The 25,833-nt window shown below is 53.2% G+C and overlaps 1 protein-coding gene across 6 annotated transcripts in view; it reads left to right on the top strand.

Annotated features, from left to right (window-relative positions):
• IQCE (IQ motif containing E) overlaps positions 1-25,833 on the top strand; it is a 46,776-nt gene that overhangs the window by 1,478 nt on the left and 19,465 nt on the right. For 4 of the 6 annotated variants that reach the window (XM_045993038.1, XM_045993040.1, XM_045993042.1 and 1 more), the window contains exons 2-14: positions 4,511-4,558; positions 5,642-5,687; positions 9,219-9,347; positions 9,907-10,041; positions 10,905-10,975; positions 15,030-15,143; positions 15,248-15,298; positions 18,979-19,049; positions 20,077-20,149; positions 20,336-20,385; positions 21,847-22,010; positions 23,417-23,472; positions 24,591-24,790. In XM_045993038.1, the coding sequence (XP_045848994.1) occupies positions 4,511-4,558; positions 5,642-5,687; positions 9,219-9,347; positions 9,907-10,041; positions 10,905-10,975; positions 15,030-15,143; positions 15,248-15,298; positions 18,979-19,049; positions 20,077-20,149; positions 20,336-20,385; positions 21,847-22,010; positions 23,417-23,472; positions 24,591-24,790 (1,208 nt within the window). Of the gene's footprint in view, positions 1-4,510; positions 4,559-5,641; positions 5,688-7,442; positions 7,540-9,218; positions 9,348-9,906; positions 10,042-10,904; positions 10,976-15,029; positions 15,144-15,247; positions 15,299-18,978; positions 19,050-20,076; positions 20,150-20,335; positions 20,386-21,846; positions 22,011-23,416; positions 23,473-24,590; positions 24,791-25,833 lie in introns of those variants that run through there. The other 2 variants (XM_045993041.1, XM_045993044.1) reach the window with 2 other exon arrangements.

Consider the following 25,833-nt stretch of genomic DNA (forward strand, 5'->3'; position numbering starts at 1 on the left):
AATGCTGGTATATTTCCTTCCTGATCTTTTTTCAATGGATCTCTTCCCACACAGCTTTTTAAAAAAATCGAGATCATATTTAAATTGTTTTGTGATCTTTACCATTCAATTTGTTGTTAATGTTTCCCACAGCCACATATTTTCAAGAGCATGATTTAGAAAGTCTGAGCTGTGGCTACCCCTACTTTATCCTTTTCCCTGCTTTTCCCCTCTTGTTTGCACTTTTTTGCTACTAGGAACAGCGTGGGTGTAAACATTCTTACACACTTAAGGATTTGTTAAGCCCCTTCCACGTGAGGCTCTGAGGACACAAAACCAGTTAAGCCCTGTGCTTTGGTCTCAAGGAACCTGGTCTTCTGGAGGAACTAGTACAAAGCTCTCTCAGCGCTTAGGAGACTCTCAGCCCTTGGTCCAGGCTAATTTGTGGCTTTCTGCTCAGCTTGGGTCTGTCCAATATCAGATAGGAACCCTCTTGAGAGCAGGCACTGTGCCGTCTGTCCATTCCCCTAGTGGGCTCTAGTGGGCTGTGGCTGCCTCAGACTGGCTGGTAATTTCCCAGAGTGCTTCCTCTCTGCCAAGGGGCTCACCGCGCAGTGGCTGTGTGCAGAGTCACAGGGGTGACACGGAGCCCAAGTGGGACCACCGGTGATTTAAGAGCCAACGCTTGTGGAAGAGCTTAGAGTTTCTAGAACAAGACAGTAAGAACATTTATTAGACATTCACCATGTTTAAGATTCTGTGTCATGTGCTTTACTACTCAGGTGCCCCCCCCCGACCTCTCACACAAGCCCTGTGCCTCCTGTTCCTCCTCCCGGACCCTCCTGCAGCCTCCTGGCAACACAGTTCAAACATATTTATGACGGCTGCTCTGAAGATTTTGCTGAGTCCATCATCTGGGCCCCTTCAAAAGTTTCTTTTTCGGCTTTTTCCCAGTCTATCGCTCACACTGTCCTGTTTCTCTCTGTGTCTCATAGTTTCCTGTTGGAAGCTAGACATTTAGAAAGAATGTTACAGCAACTCTGGGTTTTGATCCCTCTTCCCCATGGGACAATGTGGTTTGCTTGGTGGCTCATCTGTTCTCTGAGTGACTTGGCTGTACTGACCCACACACAATCTCCCCACACTGTGCGGCCTCTGATTCCCTGCTTGGATTCTTTCTTATTTACATCCTCTAGCCTCACCACCTAGGGGTCACTCTTGGGTCAGCACAAGCCACTTTCTGGTCAACTTTCTACCCTGGGCCACTGTGTGTATGTGTGTGTGCCTGCACGTGCATGTGTGCACGCAGGCGTCTGTGATGTGTGTGCCTGCGTGTGCATGCGGGCGTGCATCTGGTATGTGTGCGTGTGCATGATGTGTGTGCCTGCTTGCATGCGCGTGTGCATCTGTGGTGTGTGTGTCTGCACGTGCGCATCTGTGTCCTGGAGGCTGCTGGCACAGGGTGGGAGTTTACGGTTTTGCCCACCTGCAGCCAAGGTCTAGCAGCTGAAAGGGCAGCCTGAGAGGGCAACATGAGCCGCCCATGTGGCTCCCGGACTTCAGGGATGTGTGATTTTTACCTCTAAGCTTGGCTTCCTGGGAGCTGCTCTAGCCTCGGAGTTCCTTGTTGAACCAGTGTTTGGTTCAAGGTAGTGCCCATGGGCTTGTGCCCCTTGGTGGATCGAGGTGTGGTGTGGAGAATGTTTCCAAGCCCACCCTAAGCCTGCTCCTGGTGGGTGCGGTCTAATGCAGACGGCCTCCCTGAGCCTCGGGGTTGACTCTGACCCCAGGAAGGCGCTCCTGGACCTATTAGAGTTCCACTTGCTCTGCTGGTCAACTTTCTGCTGCAATGATTGCAGGGCCGGGAGGGCTATGTAATTGCTCCCCACCACGTCACCGTGGCCTCCAACTTGACCGTGGAATCGGGGAGGCGTGGGAGTGCTCCACTACCTACTACAAGTAAAGCCAGTGCCCCTCACCCCCTGCACAACCACTGGCCTGCCTCTTCCCCGGGGAAGGACTTTGGTGCTACGTTCAGCGGCAGGGATGGCTGTGTGTTTCTCCTGAAGTGAAACCCCTGTTTTAGGAGGGGGCGCTGGCCTTCTGGGCTTGACTCTCCCTGTGTGGAACCTCTGCCCTACCAGCAAGCCAGTGCTTGGGGCATTAGGGACCCAGAATTCCTAGACTGCCACATCTGGGGCAGAACCTACACCCTACCATTCCCCACAATCCTGCCTGCACCCACCTAGAGCGAGTATCTCTCAAGTAGTTTCTAAGGGATGGAGTTTGGGGGCGAGGGGTGCCCTGGATTCCCACTATTTCCCCCCACATTAAGTAGATTTACTTGAATGAATCTTCCTCTATTGCTCTATGCCTTTAGGTCAATTTCCAGAAACCTCAAGCGATTATTTATTTTATAAGCTTCTGTGTTCAATGGTGGTAGAAGAGACAGTTGCCCAAGCTCCTCACCCAACCATTCTGGAAGTGTATCCCTTCCTCACTGTCACCATGAACTGAGTCCCCACAGGCCCCCGCATCGCAGATGGACATGCCGTGTCTTCTCCCTCTGTGTTTAATTAGTAGTGTATGTGGTCTTTCAGTGCTTTTAAAAATCTGGTAGAGGGACGCCTGGGTGGCTTGGTGGGTTAAAGCCTCTGCCTTCAGTTCGGGTCATGATCCCAGGGTCCTGGGATCGAGCCCCACATCGGGCTCCATGCTCGGCGGGGAGCCTGCTTCCCCCTCTCTCTCTGCCTGCCTCTCTACCTACTTGTCATCTCTGTCTGTCAAATAAATAAATTAAAAAAAAAATCTGGTAGAGGAACGTGTCCTCTGTGGTCGAGGAAGCTGAGATGGGGAGGGTCAGTGGCATGACCCATATCGTACAACATGCACAGAAGCCTGATGCCCCTCCAGGCCTCCCGGGACTCTCTACCCATGGACTGCTTGCCCGCCCATGGCCCCTTGGTTCCCGTCGCACAACAGGTGCTGTCCATCCCGGCAGCCTCAGAGAGCCGGCTGTTAATGTGTTCGCTATTGGTTTTTCTCTTTAACGTGGTCGCTGTTTTTAATGCCATCTATGGCCTCCTGCCGGTGGAAGGGGCGGGTCTGCAGCAGCTCCGTGGCTCCAGACGTGGCTGGCAGGGCTAGACACCACGGTGACCCGTGGGGAGGACTGGCTGGGGAGAGGGTGTGGTGGGCAGGCACACCTGTGGGAGAGGGAGGTCCCTCGGCGTTATCCACCGCACACACACAACTTCATTCCCTCATTGAGCCTTCAGGTCACTACAGCTTTCAAGGGTGTATTCAGAACAAGTAATAATGACCAGTGTCCACAAGAGAAACCTCTTGCTTGCTGTGTGGTTTCCAGCCGGTTCACATGCGCCGTTGGCAGGCGTGTCCTTGGCGATGCCCGGGCACCTGGATGCGGTCGCCACAGTGGCTCCTCTGGTCTTGCCCAGGATCTGCACGTTGAATCCCCTGTCTTCCCTTACTAAATGTTGCATGTTATATTCATACACTCTGCTCAAGGCAAAGTCCTCTCGCTAATCGGCATGTGCTCTTTCCCCCTGAAAAGATCATCTGTTTAGTGACCTCAAAAACCCAAGTCAGTGGCTGGTAAAAGATTGTGCTTATCGGAGCACGCTCCCTTCCCCGGCCCCACGTCACGCCACACCATTAGTCCTGACTCTGGGTTTTGGAGAGGGGGGACGCTGCCCCCATTTGCAGTGGACCTGCAAGCTGCTAGCAGCATGTTGTTTAGGTGTCGACCCTCAGCCCTGCAGAGGATCCGTGTGCCTTTCAGCAAAGTCCTTTTGGGGTGGGAAGTGGGCTCCACCACACCACGGACCCCCGCAGCCAGACACGGATAGTCGGTTCACAGGAGGGGCGTGCGGTCCTAACTCCCAGCAGCAGCTTCGTAAACCAGTGACAAAACAGTCCGAAAGAATTTAAATTTTGCTCCTCCCGTCTCTCTCCTTTTTTCAGGATGTAAACTTTGAGCCAGTGAGTTACATGGAAACACTCTTCTCTTGAGAAACGACCTCCTAGTCCTGAAATTAGACAGCACAGATTTTATTTGCCTCCCCTTCCCCCAGGTCAGGGCAGGAAGCGTTATGTGTCTGAATAATGCATGTATTAATGAGTATGGTTTTTTGAACGACTTCAACTTGTTCTGATCAGGATCCAGTCACAGATTCCACGTACTTTGATGTAAGGTGAACGAGAGCACGTTTTAAAAATGTGGAAAACGAAATCCTTTTATCCCAGACTGTCTCTTTATCAACAGTTTGTGCCAATGGTGTCGCTAGGGGCCCAGACATGGAGTTGTCCTGCAGGCAGAGGCTCTGCTCTGTGTCCCCCCACCCCTTCTTTCTGCGGGGCTGAGCTGTCTGGCCGCCACGTGCTTACTCTGGCCGGGTTTCTTGAGTCTCTGCCTGTGTATCTGTGGATGGGCTCTTTCCACCTTGTGTGTACGACCGTGGGGAGCCAAGTAGGTGCCCTAAAATTTCAATGTTTGCATCTCTTCTTCCAGGGAGATGACAGTCTATCTGCAATTACCTTTGACTCTGACTTTGAGACGGTGAGTGTGACTGGGGGCAGCTGCTTACCCCCGCGCTGCCTGTTTTGCCGTTGCTCATGTTACCCAAATGCGTGCATGAGGTCATTCCCCCCAAGTGTTGAGTTTAGAGCTGGAATACAAACCGCACGTGCTCCTCAGCACCTGAAGAGTTTTGAGCCCTCAGTTGGATGTAAACAACTGTGGTTATAGTTTTAAGACTTGTGTGCAGATGTTAGTCCCAAATGGCGTATATTTGAGGCAGATGGTGAGCTCCTCTCCTGGGTCTGGTTTTGGCTACAACCCCTCGGCCCCCAGTCCTGACCTGTAAGGAGAGGGTGAGGGCTCCAGGAAGACAGAGGAGACCCTTTGGCAGCCATCCTGGTGCTGCATGATGTCGTGGCTGGATGGCCCCGGGGCTGCTGGAGCTAGCCTGAAGGGAGAGTGGACAGCGTGTCTGTCATCCCTCAGCAGAGAGCCCTGAGGGCACGTGGCCCCAGCAAATCCCCCTTTGCACCGCAGCTCTGTGAACTCGGGGGGAGCCTCTCGGGCCCCCCGTCTACCATGAGAGACCCCTGTGGCATGGGCACATCAGTAGTGGGTAGGAGAACCCAGTTGGTGCCCAGTTCCAGACCTGGCATCAGGGTTGTCCCGGAAGACGGGATGCCGACAGGGTCACTCCTCTGCTGGACCAGCCCTCCCCAGGCGGCCTTTCAGGTGCCTTGTTCACAAGCATTCCTTCTTGCCGAATCCACCCTCATTGACAGTCCCAGCCTGACGCTCCAGGCGCTGGCATGAGGACAGTGGGGTGGTCGAAGATACGCCATTTGTGGGGTGTCTTCAGTCTGTGCCTATGTAGTGTTGCCAGGGCCCCGGGGACCCAACTTGGCTGGAGCGCGGCTCTGATCATGTGTCCTGGGGTCGCCCCACCGTGCCGTGGGCTTTTTCCTTGGCTCAGACTGCGCTCATGTCTCTGCTGAGTTCAGGTCCTCTGTCACTGCCCCGCACCGGCTCCGACCCCTCCTGAACACGCCCGCGCTTCTCCACTGGGGCCTCGGGGCTGCTAGAAGGCTCAGTGTGCTTTACCTCATTTCCTCTTTCTTTCAGAAAACAAAAAGGAAAAGTTTCCACAAACCTCCACCCACATCACCGAGTAAGTATGACCAGGCCCCTCATCCCTCAGATTTCTGCAGTTGAACTCAGAAAATGGTTTTCAGAAGCTGTCCTTCCCTGGCGTCTTGGAAGAAGGATCGCGAATGCCTCCTTCAAACACTTGGGGTCATTGAAATGCGATGCTTCCATCCACTGCTTGGCTCCGTTTTGTGTTGGGGCATTACGAGCTGTCACTCTTTGGGTCCCCGCCTTCCCCCATGGCCCCAGTGCTCCCTGTGGGAGGAGGCCCAGTGAGGGGCTGAGGCTCCTGTTCGCGGTCCCCAGAGCCCCCAGCAGATGCCATGTTTCCGGCCTCTTGTGCTCCTTCCCTACCCTCTGAACCTACTTGTGTCTTTGGAACGCTGCCGTGGCCAGAGAGCCTTGTCCCCTCGGGATCGGCTCCTGTGTGAGAGCTGCTGTCCGCACACTGGGCTGAGCAGGTGTCGTGGTTTCCTGTGGGTTCACCCGGGCCGCGCCAGCCCGGTGGCTCTTTGCTCCCTGTCCTCGGCAGGGGCGGCAACTCCATCTGGGAGACAGCGTCCTTGGCTGTGGGCAAGCAGGTGGCTGCCCGTCGGGTACAAGGTTGCAGGGGTGGGTTCTCCTTTGCCCAGGCAGCTGAGCTGAAGTTTGGGCACCTTCTGAACAACAGACAGTTACTTCTCACAGCCCTGGAGGCTGGACGTCCCAGACTGGGGTGGCCCCACCGTCAGGTTCTGGTGAGGCCTCTTCTGGGCTGTGGACAGCTGCTGCCGGGTTTTATCTCCCATGGGCGAAGGGGCGAGGGAGCTCTGTGGGGTCCCTTTTATGGGGGCACTAATCCCATCATGAGGGCCCCCGTCATGAGCTAGTTATCTCCCGCAGGCCTCACCCCCTCACGCAATCACAATACAGGTTAGGTCTCAGCGTAGGACATGTGGGGCCACAAATATTCAGTCCGTGACACATGGGCTTTGTCCAGATGGCCAGCCAGCCTCTTCCTCTCCGCTGTTATGACATTACTCTAGAGCACAGTGAGCCACAGGTGAATTTTACCCTTAGGAGTGTCTTCAGGACAAAGTTTAAATCCTGGATTGGCTTCCTTTTGCTCGCCAAAAACCTGAGGCAGTCCCAGACTTTATTACACACGTATCTATGTTCCTTACACGCGTGCACATTTCAAACACCGTGTCACATATATGACGCACTCAGAGAATGCTAACGGACTTTCATATTAGCCCAAGGGAAACATATTTGAAAGATAATTCCTGCCAAGGAAAGAAAGTGTGTTTTCTATTACAAAGAAATATAAACATTAGAGAGAAATTGTCTTTGAGTTTGGATTTTTGATGATGTTGCTCTCCTTCCATGGAGGAGCCTCACAATTGATATAAAGTGAAAGTGGGGTGTTGGTGTTTTAAACCTTCTTGTTTTAAAATCATTTTGTTTTAAGTCCTCATGGCTATGAGGTGCCGAAGGTAAATATCACAACATCTTTCATCATTCTCACCGAAAGTCAGCATTTCAAGTGTTTAAAATCATAATTAGTGAACTGTTTTTATCTTGATTTCTCTAAATGTCAGAATTGTGTTTCATTTAAGTTACACCAACGAGAACCCCCGGATCACCACTGGAGGGGGCTGCTGAGCCTCAGCGGCCCCTTGGCTCCCGTGCTTTCTCTTGGCGCCTGGCCGGGAGTCTGGTCCTGCACTGATTGATCACTGTTTGAGGCTGCCCTGCTCCCCGCTGACCTGCGTGTCCTGACCCCAAGCTCTGGCGCCTCTCTCCGTGGGCCAGCACTGCCTCTCACACTGCTTGGCCAGACCTCAGGCCCAAGGCCCGTTCCCCTCATGGCCTTTGGAAAGCCTGTTCAGCAGGTGTGCTTTTGTCTGAATTCCTGGGCCATGACGACAGCGGCTGCGTGTCCTGTTAACGTCACAAGTGTGTCTCTGTAATGTCCAGGCCAGCTCCACGTGGCTCTGTAGCTTCCGGAGCACGGGGGCTGGTTTCTGGGGGCCCTGCTCGCCAACGTGCTCCTCCGCCTGGGTTTCCTTCTGCCTTTCCTGCTTTGGTCCGTGTGCGCGCACATTTCCTGAGGAATTCTTACTATTCGTTGATGAATCACATGCATTTAGGAGGGAAATGTTGCTTGGACAGCTGTTTACCTGATTGCTGGTTTACTTTATAAGTGAACACTTAAATGGACAATTTTGGAAAGCCATCAGATGTCCCAGTGAGCGAAAATGTGTCCGGGTCAAATGAGTGTTTGTTCTCCTGTTCTAAATCATAATGGGACGTTTCTCATAAATTTTGAAGCCATGAAAAAAACATAGGAAAAAAAAATTTTTTTTTAGATTTTATTTATTTATTTGATAGAGAGACAAGAAGAGTGGGAACATAAGCAGGGGGAGGGAGAGGGAGAAACAGGCTTCCTACTGAGCAGGGAGCCTGACATGGGGCTCGATCCCAGGACCCCAGAATCATGACCTGAGCCGAAGGTACATGCTCAACGACTGAGCCACCCAGGCTCCCCAAAAACATAGAATTTTTTTTTAAAGATTTTATTTATTTATTTGACAGAGATAGTGAGAGAGGGAACACAAGCAGTGGGGGGTGGGAGAGGGAGAAGCAGGTTTCCCGCTGAGCAGGGAGCCGAATGTGGGGCTCAATTCCAGGACACTGGAATCATGACCTGAGACGAAGGCAGCAGCTTAACAACTGAACCGCCCAGGTGTCCCAAAACATAGAAATTTTTAAAAAACTAAACATATTAGACTTAGGTTTTTAGGAACTGCTCTAGACAGACATTTCTTTGCTAAGTATGAGCCTGTTTTTTGGATAACTAAGTTTTCACATACATTTGTCATGTCTTCCATAATTAAAGAGATGAAATCCCAGATTTAAAAAGAGCTTTAAAACATTTCCCTTATTTTAATAACAAAGTAAAAAATGCCCTGGAAAGGTAATTTTCTTCTCATTTCTTCCACATTTTTTTTTTAAGATTTTATTTATTTATTTGACAGAGAGAGATCACAAGTAGGCAGAGAGGCAGGCAGAGAGAGTGAGAGGGAAGCAGGCTCCCTGCCGAGCAGAGAGCCCGATGCGGGACTCGATCCCAGGACCCTGAGATCATGACCTGAGCCGAAGGCAGCGGCTTAAACCACTGAGCCACCCAGGCGCCCCACATTTTTTAATATATTAAGTTCTTGATATTATTGCTTGTGGAAGAAAAATGGAAAATTTTTTACAATGTCGAGTATAAAGGACACAAAATTGTATGTTCACTAAACTGCGGCTATGCCGAGCTACACATGCATCGGAAAACATCCAATATTGCCAGAATTATGGATTTGTATTTTTAGATAAATTTCCCGTTATGTCTTTATAATGAAATTTTAAAAGGAAATGTAAATACATCTACACATCATAACTGTGTTTTTTACTTTTGCCAGAATATTCTTGCAACTAGTCTGTGGTCTGGTTATTGTCTGAGACGCTTGCATTGGGAGAGGGCATTGATCTCTTGCACCTCTGAAACCATGTGTTGACTTTCTAGAGTCACCTTATCACTCTAAGCCGAGAAAAGTGGCGTCTTGGAGATCTTTGAGGACAGCAGCAAGCATGCCTCTTGGTAACAGAATGTCCTTAACCCCACAGAGACTGTGGCTGGGAAGCTCAAAGCCAGGTATGTGGTCGCTCTGACAGAGACCTTTCCCGCTCCACAGGAGAGAGTTAGGAATCGAGGGTGGTGACTTAAGCTACAGTTTGTGATTTGACTTCCTTGAATGACATTGTTTTTAATCTTCTCAAAGACATTGAGCCTCGTAACCTTTATGAACCGGTCAGTGTGTTTTCTGACGGTCTGCGTGTGTGACACCGTTCGTCTTTGAGTCTTAGGAGGCCTCGGCCTGGCCAGCCTGGCCTGTTGGAGCCTGCTCCTGCCAGCTTGCACGAGCCTCTTGTTCCATTTTAGGAATTTTGGGAGCTGGTCGATGTCACCCTGGCAGCGTAGATTGGACGTGGTGGGGATATTTATACCAGGGAGCTAAGCAGATGCTACAGACCTGGGCTTTCTTTGTCTCTTGAGATCTGCTTATTGAACACTTAGCAGCAAGGCACCGATCGCCACTATCTGATGGCCGCCTTAAGCTGTCTTCCACCCAGGAAGATTGATGATTAGAGGCAAAACCTCCGGTCGTGTTTGTGTGTACCTGTCGTATTAAATCCATGCACGTTCAAACCAGGAAGTCTGACCCAGCCCCTGAAGTCAGACGTGACCTTGGAGCATGCATGGACCACCCCCCCCAGCAGCACACCCGACTATGTGACTGAAGCTTTGAGAATGAAGAGGTCAGATCTCAGGCGTTCTGCCGGCAATGGTGAGCCCGGTGATGCTGGTGAGGCCCCAAGTGAGGGAAAGCAGGAGGGAGAGCGCGGGGTCTGCTTGGACACAGTGAGATTTGGGGCTTCCTGTGCTGAGTCCCTGCGAGATCGTGGAGAGAGGACGGGGTCCTGCAAATCCACTCTGTCCTCCTAGAAAGTAGCTTTGCTCATGTGGACAGAGACACCTTCCCGGGCTCCCTAAACTTAGAGTCTTAATGAAATCTATTGGACACACAACCTTAGAAATAACAATTGCAAGTAAGGAAAAGCCCACATCTCACCAGAAAAGCTGTGTCTGTTGTCCTGTCTCTGTCTTCCTGCCTGGCCTTTCCCCACGTTTCCTGCCCGGCTATCACAGCTCTCCTTGAGGGCCTCCGCCCTTGTCACTGTGACCGAGAGCTGAACCCCGGCCCGCGCTGGCTGGCTCCGAGTTCTACTTTAGGCTTCGATGGTTTGGAGTCTCTGTATATCAGGTATCACATCAGAACCAGAATGTGCCTCACCGCTTCGACATGGGAAGGGGTGTTAGTCTTTTCGTTTTGTTGGCTATTTAAAACCTGAACATACCGCTTCTCCTTTTGGCCCGTCTTTCCTTTTCCTGCAAGTAAGCCCTGTGTTCACACCTTTCCATTTCCTTCTGCTTTATCTTTCTGCATTGCTATCAGTTTTGGTCTCCTTACTTTCGGGAGAAGTATTGTGGTCAGGCTAAAAAACATGCAAGTATTTTTGCTTTTTTATTTTTTTTAATCCTTTTTTAAAAAGGGTAATTTTATCAACTTCCAGGTTTTCCTTAAGGTACGCCAGGAATTCTTTCTGCTGTTGGGATGATCTTTTCAGACATTTGTGTGTCGCCCTCCAGGTCACGTTCCCGGGACCCCCGTCTACAGAGAGAAGGAAGACATGTACGACGAGATCATCGAGCTGAAGAAGGTAGTGTTTCTGACTGTCCCTTGCTGGTTTTGGACAGCGAGAGCCTTCTGCAAGGACGGGGGGGAAGGCCTGGGTCGGTGCTGATGTGTCTGTGTGAACTTTGGAGGGATGCCCGAGTTCGAAGCCCGGCCCCGTGCCTTGGAACCTGGTGGCCCACCTTGCAGCAGCCACGGGCGAGGCCTCCCCGGCGTGTCAGCGCCATCTTTGCTCTGCTCCCACAGCATGGCAGGGAGGCGGGGGAAACACGGGCTTGACCTCACAGTCCCTCGGCACAGAGGTTTGGCATTGGGTAAGGTCGCTGGTGTCATTGTTATCAGTAGCCTCCCGTGCGTGTGTTTGTGTGTGTGTGTGTCTTCCATGTGAACTGGACATCCATGTGCCCTCGCTCTGTGGATCTCCACAGGAGTCTGTGAGGAAGTTCACGGCTCTTAGCTGGTGATGACCTTGAGACTCAGACAAGGTAGTCGTCCATCCAAGGTCAACCAGTAGCAGAATGAAGACTTCCACTAAGGCCATCTGCCTCCTGAGGCCAAGGCTGCTTTTCCCGCCGCGTGCTATCTCCCAGTCCCTGACGTATGAAGTGCACTGAGCTGAATCCCCGTCATCCTTGTCACCGTCACCGTAACCATGACTGCCATGCTGTGCTTTAGGGCCCATGCGCATTCTCAGGCCGCTAGAGAAGAGGCCAGGGCTCGCTCCCTTCCATAACCTCAGTCTCTTTCTAGCCCTACCGTCCCCACCAGCCGAACCCCATCTGGGGGCCCACGGCCTGTCTGGGGACCAGAGGTTAAACAGGGTGTGGGCAGGAAGCACGTCCAGGGCCTGGCCATGGCGATAGGCCTGCGAGCCGTCCCTGCCTGAGGAGCCCCTGGTCTAGCCGCCGCGTACAAGACACAGTCCTTCTGCGTCGGTCCAGACAAGATGCTCAGATTCCAGGTAGAACCAAGAGACTGTGCCCCACGGAGTGCCCAGCAGTGATGGTGCCTCCTGAGCACCACGTTCTCAGGGCAGGTGTTGGACAGCTGCTGATCGTGGGGAGAACCCCGATTTTGAACTCTGAATAATCACTGCGGTAGCACTCTTGAGTCTTTCTGGGGCTAGAAGTGGGTCTCTGGGTAAAATTACGCTGAATTTATTCAGACTTAACCGTCACAGGCTTCTGGAAAAAATCAGCCTAGGCTTCTAGACACAGAGAAGAGAGTCTGCTTCCTTGACACCGTGGCTCTGGGGTCTGGAGCATCAGTCGTTTTTCTAGGCAAGTGATGCCTCAGTTTCCTGCTGAAAATGGGGACCATAGAGGTTCTCACAGGGTTGCTGTGAGAGCTCAGCCGAGTACTGGTGCGAGTGCTTGCATGCCATGCCCGGCACTCAGCGAGGGGCCAGTGGTGTAGACCGCCCCAGGGAGCCCGACACTCAATGAGGGGCTGGCGGTGTAGACCGTCCCAGGGAGCCTGACACTCAGCAAAGAGCCAGGGTGTAGACTGTCCCGAGCAGTGGCAGAGGTGGCACGGAGAGCCCCCTGACCCTGCACTGGTTTCCCCCACCCATCAGCACAGTATCAAAACCAGGACATGGACGTGGGCGCCGTGTGCGTGTCCAGTTCCGTGTCATGTTGCCACGTGTGTGGTCATGTACCTGCCACACTGTCAGCACACGTGCTGTCCCAGGCTGTCCCTTGAGCTGTCCCTTTGTGGTCATACCTGTCTCCCTCCCCGCTCACCATTCCTAACTCCCAGTGACCATGACTTCTCCCTGTCGCTATAATCTTGGCATCCTGATGATGCTCTGTACATGGAATCGTACCGTATGGGACCTCTGGAGACTGGCATTTTCCACTGAGTGTCCTGCCCTGGGAACCTTCCAGGGTGGCCTGTACTGTGGCTCCTTCCACTCAGCCCTGGCCCAGCTGCATCCTGCCAAGTTTGATATTATTGTACTTTTCTGTTGTGCTAATTCCCTGAAGACCCTTTGGCCCATGATTATTTAGAATTATGTCGTTGAGTGTCTGAGAGTTTAGAGATTTTCATGTTGTTTTTGTTGCCGACTTGTGGTGGACTCGTTGCAGCCACAGAACTCACCCCATGTAGTTTCGTTTCTTGTAAGTGTGTCCAGGTTGGCCACATGGCCCAGGGAGTGACCGTCCTCGCATCTATGCCACGGGCCTGGGAAGAGGGCACGCACGCTGCTGGCAGGCAGGGTGTGGTGTGCGGGCCGTCAGCCTCTGTGGGGTGCCAGGTGCGCTCCCCGGCACCCCTGCTGGCTTTCTGTGCAGCTGCTTGCTCAGGGAAATGGTATCGAAGGCCACACCGTGCTCATGGGTCTGGCTTCCCCTCCAGTCTTGTCACTTCCCCTCCAGTGTGTGCCTTTAAGGGTCACTGTGTCCCATTGACCCTGATAGTTGCTACGTGACATCCGTCTCTGCTCTCTGATGTCTGCTTTGACTGGCACTAACGGGCCCACTCCTGCTTTCTTTGGTTAATGTTTCAGTGGTGTGTCTCTTTCCATCCTTCTACTGCCACCTCCTTTCTGGCCATGGTAAAAGCTTCTTGTAGACAACATATGGCTGGTCTTAGTCTACTTTGCCTGTTTCTGTCTTCCGGGTGGTTTGTTTAGATCACTTACATTTAATGTAATTTTTGGTATGTTAGGATTTAAGTCTCGCATTTTATTTTGCGTGTGTGTGTGTGGCCTCATTACCCCTGGACAGGGAAGTCCTGACCCTCCCCCACACCTCCTCTGACCACCCCCTCCCCCAGCAAGGAGGGGGCAGGGAGCTTTGCTACAGCCTGACAGGGGTGGCGGGTGTCGGGGCTGGGCTCTGCATTCAGCTGTCACTGATAGGGATGGGGCCACGCTCCGTTCTGCAGGGTCTGCCCAAAGTGGAGCCATTATTGTCCATAAGTTTTCTGCCTGGTGAGGTGCCCTTTCCTGCTGGGGAGAGGAGGCTCTCCTGTCTGTGCCCATGGGCTCGTCCAGGCTTTGCCTTTCCCCCATACTCCGGTGAGTGAGTATGAGGCACAAGGGGGTACCCTGCGGTCATCTCCTGGGTCCTGAACTAGTCTGCTGCTTCTCCCTACCCTTCTGAGCCTCCTCATTTTTGCCTCCTATACACTGTCCAAGGTTTCTCAGGGTACAAAGCAGGAGGGAACAGCGAGTGTACCCCCTATTTCCAGAAGTAGAATTCCCATGATATGATTTCTTCTCCTTTTCAACGGCTGTGCATGAACTGACTTATTGATTAAACCTTCACTGAGTGCCAGGGACCTCTCGTGCCCCAGAGCGCTACTGGCCTATTGCGGGCGTGTGGCCGACCTGCCAGGCCTCCCTCCATGGGCGCATGCTTTGAGTCGGCTGGCCGGTGGTGGTTTTGTTCAGACACTGTCTCCCTTCCTGCACACCACGAGTGCCTGGAACGGAGAAGGGTGTTCCCAGGAGAGCTGGCCAGTTTGGCTACGGGCCGATGCTGGCAGCTGGTTGACTGCACTGGCAGACGGCGTGGGCACTGCCCGTTGTGGCTTGTGAGTGCCACCAAACCTCACGCTCTCTGGGCTCTGGTGTTCCACGGCCTGGGAGAGAGCTTTTTCAGTGAGGAGATGGAAGACAAAACTGAGAAATACCCTGCCATTGCTGTTTCCTAAAAGGGTGATGTAAGTCCCGAGTAGGAAGCGAGAGAGAATTCCAAGTACACAGTAGCTGTGGGATTGAATCAACTCAGTTTCGCGGGAAATGGGCTGCATGGTCTTTTCTCCCCAGTTCACCCCAGATTGGTGAAAACCTGTGGGGCCTTTGCTTTGACCCCCTGAGCCCCAACAGAGGACAAGGGCATTGAGAGGATGATAGTTAGCCTTTGACGAGTTTTAGCGACACACGCTATGACAGACACAGGGCTCCTTGGCGTGACATCCAGCCGTCCTTCCCCTCCGTGACACACACAGCGCCCTGACTGGGCACCAGGCCGCCTTGCAAGATCTGCTCTGACGGGCGTTTGACCGGGCCGTTCGTGTGCACGTGTGTGTGCACAGGTGCACGTGTGTGTGGTTCTGTCTCCCTTCAGTCACTGCACATGCAGAAAAGTGATGTGGATCTCATGAGAACAAAGCTTCGGCGCCTAGAAGAGGAAAATAGCAGAAAGGACCGGCAGATAGAGCAGCTTTTGGACCCCTCCCGAGTAAGTGGTGGCCCCGCATGGCAGCGCCCGGCCTCGGACTGGGAAGGCCATCAGGGGGAGAGGCCGCGCCGCCCGTGTCCTCATCTCTCCGTCTGCTTACACAGGGCCCCGATTTTATTCGGACTCTGGCAGAGAAAAGGCCTGATACTGGCTGGGTGAGTACGATCGCCCGCAGGACAGATGACCTTCCTGCTGAAATCTGAATTTGAAATCGCTCCGCGGGGGAGGGCTGCCTTTCCTCTCACGCAGCCGCACGAGAGGAGTGACAGAGCGCGAGGGCCCAGAACTCCCTAAGCCAGCCTCCACGGAGCCGGAGCAGTGCGGGTGCTGTCGGGGGACGCGAGGGGAGGCTGAGCGGGCTCCGCGCGGGGCGGAAGGGCCATTGTAGGAACCGCGGTCACGGTGTGGGCGTCCCTGCCATGCCTGAGGCACACACACATCGAGCTCGAGTAGTGACGCTGAGTGAACACGGCAACTAAGTGGGAACAGGCTAAACCCTTATGGCACACGTGCCACGGTGGCCGTGGGGCGCACAGCCCGCAGCGGCCAGAGTGGAGCGAGGTGACGGGCAGCAGCGTCGTTCTGTGACCAGTGCCATGGTGGGAAGCCACCGCCGGTGGACAGAGCCGCATCCCCGTAACTCTCCTGAGTTAGGGGAGCAAGCTTTTCTTAAAAGGCGAAATGCAGAAAGGAACTGGAAGGGACACAATTCTGAGATGATGGAACACAGGGAGTTCAGAAACATTAGTGAGGTGATTATCGAGTTTGGTGACCTAAAATTCGTAACAGCCCCCCGACCCCGAGACGACAGCGGGAGCTGGAGCAGTAGGAGGGGGAGCGGGGCAGACAAGATTCTGCCCCGAGCACACGGAGGGCCAGTGCTGGCCCGGACAGAGAGCAAGCAGCCGGCCCTGCGTGAGGGTTGAAGCCTGACTCTGCCCGGAGGACAGCACGGAGGAAAGGCTCTCAGGGCCTAGAACAGACGCAGGTGTTTCCACAAGAAAATCATTCTTAGGTGAGCAGCAGCTCCTAGACCTCGTATGGTCGTACGTAATCTCAGAGGATTTTTTGGTGATAGGGACCCAGTCCCCATTTTTTTAAATCCTGAAACTGAGGTTAAGAGATTGGCCCAGATTGGGTTCATAGTGAGTCCACAGGCCCCGCGCAGCCAGCAGCGTCTGCCTGGGTCCCCACTGCTACCCCGCGGTGCGTACTTGAGTGAGGACGTTCGCTCCAACTGCCACGAGTAAGACTATTGGAACCAGTGTCAGTAGGACTGAGACCGCGCGGGCGTGCTCCGAGATGGACACTGCGTTTTCAGTGGGCAGGACTGAGCTGAGGAATGGTCTGTGAAGTCATGCCTGCCATTTGTCCAGGGCTGCTCTCTTTCGGGCTGTGTCTGCAGGAAAAAAAACAAACAAAAAAACAAAAAGACTTTCATGTAAGGATATTTATAGTTGCCCGTTAAACCAGAAACCATTAAAATCAGAATAATGCCACATTAAAACATCTTCAGAAAAAAAATTTTTTTTAAAGATTTTATGTATTTATTTGACAGAGAGATCACAAGTAGGCTGAGAGGCAGGCAGAGAGAGTCAGGGAAGCAGGCTCCCCGCTGAGCAGAGAGCCCGATGCGGGTCTTGATCCCAGGACCCTGGGATCATGACCTGAGCCAAAGGCAGAGGCTTTAACCCACTGAGCCACCCAGGCGCCCCTAAATAAATAAAATCTTTAAATAAAAAAAGGACATATGGGACACCTGGGTGGCTCAGTGAGTTAAAGCCTCTGCCTTCGGGTCAGGTCATGATCCCAGGGTCCTGGGATCGAGCGCCACATTGGGCTCTCTGCTCAGCAGGAAGCCTGCTTCCTCCTCTCTCTCTGCCTGCCTCTCTGCCTACTTGTGATCTCTGTCTGTCAAATACATAAATAATTTTTTTTTAAAAAGGACATAAAACAGTACAGCTATGTTCAACAATGTCTATGTGATTAATTTAGGTGAGAATTTGGAGTTACATAAATAACATGTACTTGTAGAGGAAGGACTTTTTGCATTTTTATTCTGATGCTGTGGGTTTTTTTTTTTTCTTAAGATTTTATTGATTTTATTTAGAGTGTGTGTGAGCACGGGACAGGAAGAGGCAGAGAGAGAATCCCAAGAAGACTCTGCACTGAGCGCAGAGCCTGATGCAGGGTTTGATCTCATGACCCTGAGATCGTGACCTGAGCCAAAACCAAGTTAGAAGCTCAACCAACTGAGCCATCCAGACACTGCGGTGTGTTTTTTTTTATAAATTTTTTTTAAGATTTTTTATTTGTTTATTTGACAGAGAGAGATTACAAGTAGGCAGAGAGGCAGGCAGAGAGAGAGAGGGGGAAGCAGGCTCCCTGCTGAGCAGAGAGCCCAATGCGGGATTCGATCCCAGGACCCTGAGACCAGACCATGACCTGAGCCAAAGGTAGAGGCTTAACCCACTGAGCCATCCAGGTGCCCCCCCTTTTTTTTTAATTTATTAAAGTTGATTAAACGTAGAAATTCTAGGGGCATCTCGTGGCTCAGTTGTTGGGCGTCTGCCTTTGGCTCGGGTTGTGGTACCAGGCTCCTGGGATTGAGCCCCACATCAGGCTCCCTGCTGCTGGGCGGGAAGCCTGCTTCTCCCTCTCACGCTCCCACTGCTTGTGTTCCCACTCTCCTTGCCTCTCTCCGTCAAATAAATAAATAAAATCTTAAAAAAAAAAAGGTAGAAATTCTAGATCCTCGGGAATGCGCTATTCTCACTTTCATATCCGCTGCCAAATTGCCCTTCAGCGTCACTGCGTCTTGTGATTGGACACTGTGCTGGTCACCGTCTCCCCTCAAGAGACATTTGCACACGTGCGTGAGGCTGGATGTCTACTGAAGGCTTGTTTGTATTAACAGCTTAAATATCCATCAGTAGAGGGATCGATGTCTATACCACATGATCACACCATGTAAGAATCACCGAGATCTGTAGGCACAAGAGGGGTAGACACCAAGACCATTCATGGTGTGAAAATGACAAGTTGCAGACTGTGTGCGGTAGGGTGCCGTTTCCTCAAACACAGCAGAACGTCGTATTGTCGAGGAGTACACATCCATATAATGAGGTCTAGAGAACTCAGATTCAGTGGAGGACAATATTTAGTTGAGAGGGTTAAGGTCAAGGAGCATAGTTCTGTCTATAATGTTTTAATTTTTTTATAAGAAAATGTGTTCATGTATTACTAATACAATGTAAAATCAGCTTAAAATCCAATTAAACAATTGTTTGATGGTTCAAGAAGAAAGAAAGGGATAGTTTTCCAGAAACATAAGGGTGCTATCTCCCAGAGTGATATGTTAATAGAGAGAATGAGGTGGACGAGCGGTCTTTCATTCCCCAGAGGGAAGCGCGGGGGGGGGAAGGCCGTGCAGCAGAGGCTCACTCCCGAGGGAACACTGCGGACACAGTTGCCCAGGACAGGTCAGGATGGGCTCTTTGTGTCTAGTGCTGGCAGTGGCTTGCTGCAAAGTGAGGACCACCCCGTCAGTTCTCGGAAATGTGGAATGTGGCCAAGGGGAGGGCTTTGCACCTGCAGGCACATCTCCCAGCCCTGCCCTGCCCTCGCCACCACACCCAGAGACAGTGGGACAGCCAGCCCTCTCTTTGCTGCACGTAGACAGGACGAAAGAAGGCAGCGATCAAGGGGGAGAGGGTGTCCGGACGCTGCCAGGTCAGCTGGCAGCCTGGGGACAGGGCAATCTGAGTGTCCAGCGGGAGGGGGAGGTCACGGACACGGAAGCAGTCAACTTGATGTGCTGGTGTTCGATCGGCAGGTCGTTAACGGGCTAAAGCAGAGGATTCTCAAGCTGGAGCAGCAGTGCAAGGAGAAGGACAACACGATCAAGTACGGACACGCTGGTGGGTGGCCGGGGGTGGCGGGCTCTGGAGGGTCACCGAGGCCTCGCGCCACCGAAGGCTGGCTGGAGCCAGCACATGAGCCCCTCGCCTTGCCTCGTCTCCTGTACCAGGGTTTGCTTTGCCCAGACCGCAGCTTCAGTCCCCCACCCCGCCACCCTCTGTCCTATGTCCCTTAGCCCAGCTTCCTCTCTGCACCAAAAGATCAAGGTATTAGCCACCTCTTCCAAAGGTCACTGAGAATGGGACCATCCCTTCATCTCTTTTCCTGTTCCTGGTGCATTTGAGAACTGCCTTCTCTCTTCGGTCTTCTGTGGACCGCTTAATGGTGTGTGCTGGGTCTCTGGTCTCGATGCCAGCCCTCGGTGCTGGGACGCCAGCCCATTCCCGTGGCGCCCTGTTGCTGCTTGGAAGTGGCCACACACACCCCCCCCGTAATACAACACAGAGGGGTGTCCTCTGTTGTCCCGGTCTCCCCTGTGTATAACAGCCTCCCCCTCCTGTGTTTCTTGCTGAAATTGTCAACTGTGAACGTTTGGATTATTTGCTGATTTCTCCTGTTGCAGAATCCTGAACTCTAACTGTACTTTGATTTGTCTGCTGGAGCTTTTTATCTGAAGTCTGTGGGCTGCTGGGGGGCAGGGCTGGTGCTGCGGGAGGGAAGTGATGCTCCTTCCTTACAAAGCACTCTTCCCCCGCCCTCTGAGGCAGCTGTTCTCACCCCAAGACTGGGTCCTTCACAGTCACTTCGCCTCTTCCCAGAAGGCCTCCTGCTTAGAAAGGAATAGCTTTCGAGAGTCTGTTACCACACCTGGTGGTGGTGGGTCCAGCACGGAGGGGGTCCTGAGGGGGTGAGGATCCTCCCGTGGGTCTCGATGCGAGTCTGCGAGGCTCCCCACCCAGCCGGCTTCTCTCGCAAAGCCATCCTCGGCTGACCTTCCCGGAAGCGCTTCTGCCCTTGGTCTGCCCCTGGGGGTGCCGGCACTGCCGCGCTAACTCTGAACTTGGGTTTCCAGCAAGCTGCAGACTGATATGAAGACCACTAATTTGGAAGAGATGAGGATTGCCATGGAGACTTACTACGAGGAGGTGCGTGGCCTTCTCCGCGGTGGGGCGGGGGTTGTCCCGCTGTACCTGGGGACCCTTTGCTTGCACATGAACCCCAGTTACTTCCAGCTACTAGGCGGAAATCAGGAATCTGGTTTCAGCTTGTTTTCAGGGGAAGGTCTACATGCTCATTTTGTATCATAATGTACTTTAATTTTGGATTTACAGATCCATCGTCTCCAGACTCTCTTGGCAAGCTCCGAAACCACAGGAAAGAAGTACGGTCATGTCCGCGGGAGCCGTGTTTTGTGTTCAGTCCTAGGAGTAGCACAGACATCATGGGGGAGCCCGCAGTGCCCTCCTCTTTGGAGCCCGCACCTGTGTGGTGTGTTAGTGGATCGAGTGGACGTGTTTCCGCTTGGGACCGTTACCCATGTCCTCTCCTAGTGGCCACGTGCTGGCTACTAACAGCACATTCACCTCTCCACGCGCCCAGTCCCTAGCTCCTGCTATGGAACAGTTTCCGCACACAGTTAACACTGTTGTCAAAAGCAGGCCTTCCTTGTCCAGAACCCTTAATACCAAGTACAAAGAATACAAGTTCACTTCCCCAAAGGAGTTTCTTAGGAGAGACATCGGGATTTCCATATCTCGAAGATTCCCTTATCACAGATTTGGCCATGTCACCAGCCTCGGCGCTGAGCGGCGAACGAGTATCCAACATTCACCTTGTGCCAGGCACGGCTTCCCTATTCCCCTTCTGGGGTTGGCAAGCTTTTTCCATAAAGGACAGTTGATTCTTGCTGTCCGCAGCAGGTGTGTTCTGCGAAGTGTCGCCAACATAGACCCGCTTGAAGCGACTGAGCCTTTGCTTCCCAGGGCGGGCATGCAGAGTAGGTTCCTAGAGCCTCGGGTCACAACATCATCACCCGCCCTGTTTCTGTGTGTGTTTCTGTTTAGAGATGGCTTATTTAGTAAATACTGGATTCCTGGAGCGGCATCACCCGCGGGGCGCAGTGCACACACACACACACGCGCGCGCGCGCACTCGCATCCGTGCTTTCTCACGATTAGGAACACGGGATAGCCTCTGAGCGTTGTGCGGGCAGAGGGGTGGTTTTAAACCGTGAGATCACCAGCCACAGCACAAACGGGGGAGAGCACTCAGCGGATGGTGGAGATGCCGCTGGTGGAGCACGTGGGGACCGCGGGGAAGGCGGGGTCCCCGCCCCATCCTACCCCGCCCCCACCAGGAGCTCGCCCCTCCAGCTTTCCGCCCTCTGCCCGTGTCCCTGAGCAACCACAAAGGCACCCCAAGAATCGATTCAGGGCTTACAAATAAATTCTAGCCAGTAGCCGAATTTGCAAATGCAGAAACGGAACAGTGAGGATTGGCTGTTACATTGGACTTCGCGGGATAAGGGGCAGAATCATTAAACAGGTATCTAAGGAGACGGAAAGCAAGTTCCTGCACAGTCTTTAGCGACGCAGTTTAGAACAGATCACTAGTATGGAATACAGTATTTTGTTATGCAGATTTTCAAATGAGAATGGGATTCAGTTTGGGGCATAGCGGTTTGCTTCCTTGGGGCTCAAAGTCCGTGTTCCCTGTTCCACAGCAAACATCCGCAGAGGCCACTCTGAGCCAGGGACAGGCTGTCATGTGCCCACCCCTCTTTTCAGGCATTTATAAAGCCGTTTTAGGAACTCAAACCTAGCCCTTGGCTTGTTATTTCCAGGCCTCCGGGGGAGAAGAAAATGGGCCTCAAAAGGCAGAAAAAAGTGAGCAGCGCCCTCCTGAGCTTGTCCCGGAGTGTCCAGGAGCTCACGGAAGAGAACCAGAGCTTGAAGGAAGATCTGGACCGCGTGCTGAGCAGCTCCCCCACCGTCTCCACCACAAAGGGTACCGTCCCCGGAGCCGCCCACAGAGGGACGCTTGAGGAGAGGCCGCGTGGCCGGTTCTTGGAGGGAAGATGGGGGCAGAGGCTGTGGGAGCGTCCTGGCCCTCCTGCCGTGTCCCCGAGGCCCTAGTTCAGCTGCCACGAATGCAGATGTGCACTGCCAGGCAACACTGAGATTATTTCTCAATGTAACGAGCGCCTGCTGTATGCCAGGTGCCCTTCTAGGGAGCGGCGTCAAGTAGGGAATGAAAGCAAATGTCCCTCGTGGGGGCAGCATCATACTGGAGGGGGTCGAGAGGCCAACCCATCAGTCACGGGTCAGGTGGTAGCAAGTGTCGGGGGCGGTGGTATGCACCTGTGAATAGGGGCTTCGGGGACAGTGACAGCTGCCAGAGCTGGGATAGGCGAGAGAGAGCCAGGCGCAAAACCAGCGTGCCCAGCATGTGGCAGCAGTGGGAGGCTGGTGGCAATGAGACAAGGCATGGGGTCGGACGCAGGACAGGGCTGTGGAGGCCAGGCCCAGGCCCCTGGGGTTTGGGCCGAGGGGAGAAGACCAGCTTCTGTGCTGAGTGGACTGTGGGGGAGATGGGGCTTCTGTGGTGTCCTCGCGGGAGCTGCTGGCAACCCGGAGCAGGGCGGCACCTTGAGGGTGAGAGGTGGCCAGGTTCTGGATGCCTTTGGGATATCTGGTGCAACCTCTGAGGGAAGGGAGGAGCCAGGCTCCAGGGCTTTTATCTGAGTGCCCGAAAGGATGGTGTCCTTTACTGAAGTGGAGGCGACAGAGAGGGGCGGCCATGGGGGAAGGGAATGAGTCCAGTCTGTTGCATGGACTAGCTGTCCAGGTGGGGGGCAGGACGTATCACTGATTCAGGGCAGAGGCTTCGGCAGGTGGTCCCCAGCCAGCAGAGGACCTGGGTGGGATTCAGAGCACCGGAGAGTGAGTAGAGCCGAGTCGGGCCCCGGGTGCAGCCCCCAACAAACTCAGCAGTGTGCAGAGGTCGAGGTGAGGGTAAGCCCAAGCACGGTTGCCAGTGGCCGGAGAGATGGCCAGCAGAGCTAGGAGCACCACGGAAGGAAATGCTGGAAGGAGGGAGGGGGGTAGAGGATAGGGCAAAGCGGATTCGTGTGACCTTGAGAAGGATTGTCTTGGACGGATGGGGCCAAGTCTGATGGGTAGAATCAGGACTGGATGGCCCACAAGGGACAGCGCCACAGTGTGGGGGACAGAATCCTCCCCAGGAAGGCACCTTTTGGCTTATAAGCATCTGCCAGGTGGGTGTCTCCCGGCTTTGCAGCTGGCTGTGGAAGGAGAATCTCGCAGACCGTGCTTGAGACGGGTGGCTCGGGCTGAAAGGGCCATCGGGATGGTTGTATGAGGTCTGTCTCTTAAAACCATTGCTTCCATCAGGTTATGTGGAATGGAGTAAGCCTCGGCTGCTGAGACGGATTGCAGAGCTGGAAAAAGTGAGTGGTGTGCCTCTCAGCTCACCTTCTACCCTTTCCTACCTGCCCTTGCTCAAGGAGGAGCCCGGCAGCTTATAAAGTGTGGACACAGAGGGGACCTTTGCTCACAGGACACTTGGAGTGAACGTGTGAATGCACAGTGGTGGTCTATGGATGGCACCCAGGGCAGGCTTCTCGCGCTCTGGATGAGACCCATGCCTTGTGCCTCTCCCGTCCCTGGTGTCACAGGGGGCAATGCCATGGTCACGTGGCACATGGTTTCAGACTCTGTGTGTGACCAGGGACAGAGGCAGGTGATGGGAGACCTAGCCTGATGAGCGCGCGTGGATTTCCATGGCCACTCACCCACCAGCCTGTGTGTCTGAGTCCTCAGGAAACAGTCCATCCACCAGAAAACTGGGGAGATTTGAATCTGCAAAATTGATCTCACTCTGGTCAGTAATCAGCTGGATTCTACTGGAGCTGGCCCGAAATTTCAGCTTCTTCTGAGTAGCCTGGCAAAATCGTGTGGGCTGCCCACTTGTTGGGCCAAGCAGAGTAAACCTAGAGGGAAGCATTTAACAAAACAGTTCTGCGTATTTACACAGCAGCAAAACCCAAGCTGTTTCTATGTATTGTGGGTATTTTGAAAACAAAGCTCACTGGGAACAGTCAGCCGGAGGTGGCTCAGACGTGCCACGGGATGGCGCTTTCTCGCCTGAGACTGAGACAGGCTGGCGTCAAGCAGGCTGCAGGGCTCCGTAGCTCTCCGATGGCACAGCTGGGCTATCACTCAGGATAAAAGCGCAGAGATTGAAAGTCCCAGAAGTCCTAAGGAAACACTAGGGTAAATGAGCACAAAGAAAAGAAGCTTATGAATTCGCCTCCTGTGCCTGTGTTCTGTTTTATGAATGGCGCCTTGCCCCCCACCCGCCCCAGGCTGGGCTCTGCTGGCCGGGTGCCCTCCAATTCCCCGACGGGCTCCTCTTTGGGCAGGCTCCCACTAGGTGGAGCTGCCCTGGGGTTGTGAGGTCGCACGCGGTCCCATACTGTGCTTGAGTTTCCCTCGTCTCTTCCTTGGGTTTCATAACCGCAAAATGAAAAAGAGTATCTAAAAAAAATGCCTGTGTTGCCTCTAGAAAATAAGTTCGATGGAAAGCCCCAAGTCCCACACTTCCGAAGCAGTCAACTCAAATGCCGTGGTGCACTCTGCGTCCGGCTCTGCCGTGCCCAGGCAGCCTCGAGGTGACCAGCAGGAGGACAGCGAGCGTCTCCGGGGGGCCATGCGGAGCCTGAAGGGCGAGCGGAACGCCCTACAGACGCAGCTGCAGGAGAAAGTGTAGGTTGCGGGGTACCCCGCGCCCCTGGGAGGGGTTGTGGCTAGAGTCCAGCCGTTCTGGAGAGTTCAGGGGAAACGCTCCGCTCCTCATGGTAGTTGCTGCTGTAGTCTTGTATGATTCAGAAGCTTCCTATATTTTGCTTATGAAGTAGAAGTCGCTTTAGTGGTAAAAAGAAGACATTAATCGACCATATTATGTCACTGAAAGAGGGGGAGTGCTCAACTCCAGAGTGACTTCCAAATTCTTTTTTAGAGAAGAATTTACTTTCATCAATTTGTATAAAGTAGATAGGCCATTAGATCTTAGGCCGAGTGGTTTAGAGAGTCAGTAATGTGTTTGTGATACCCAGTCTAAATGCCAAATAAGACATAAATACTGTGTTCGGTGTGACCCCGAGAGTTTGAAAGGCAAAGTCGCCAGATTTCGCTTGTTCACTGTTTGTTCTCTAGTGTCTTGATCTGTAGCCCTACTGAAAATGTGTCTGTCTCCTCTGCTGTTTACTTGTGGCTTCTCTGGTTGCAGTTCTGTCATAAATAGGCCAAATTCATGTCTTCTGAGATGGGGTTTCTCTCTCTGAGTGTGGCCTGGGAAGCTAGTAGCCTCACCATCACCTGGGAGCTGGTTAGAGATGCAGAACCTAGGCCCCACCCACTTGGGAGCTGGTTAGAGATGCAGAACCTAGGCCCCACCACTTGGGAGCTGGTGAGAGATGCAGAACCTAGGCCCCGCCCATCAGGGAATCTGGTTAGAGATGCAGACTCTAGGCCCCACCCATGGGGGGGGGTCTGTTTAGAGATGCAGAATTTTGTCTCCTCCCACCTGGGAGCTGGTTAGAGATGCAGAACCTCGTCAGACCTAGATCTCCTGAATCTGACTCTGTGTCTAATGAGGTCCCCTGGCAATTCCTGTGCACATTTAGGTCTCAGGAGGACTCCCTAGCTGATTCCTTGACTACTCTCTGCTGCCTTCTGTTTACAGCAGAGGAACATTCTTTCACACCCCACCTGTTCTTACTCCTCCAATCCAAATGCATCTCTGCAAA

Source organism: Meles meles, chromosome 21, assembly GCF_922984935.1.
Source record: "Meles meles chromosome 21, mMelMel3.1 paternal haplotype, whole genome shotgun sequence".
Classification (NCBI taxonomy): Eukaryota; Metazoa; Chordata; class Mammalia; order Carnivora; family Mustelidae; genus Meles; species Meles meles.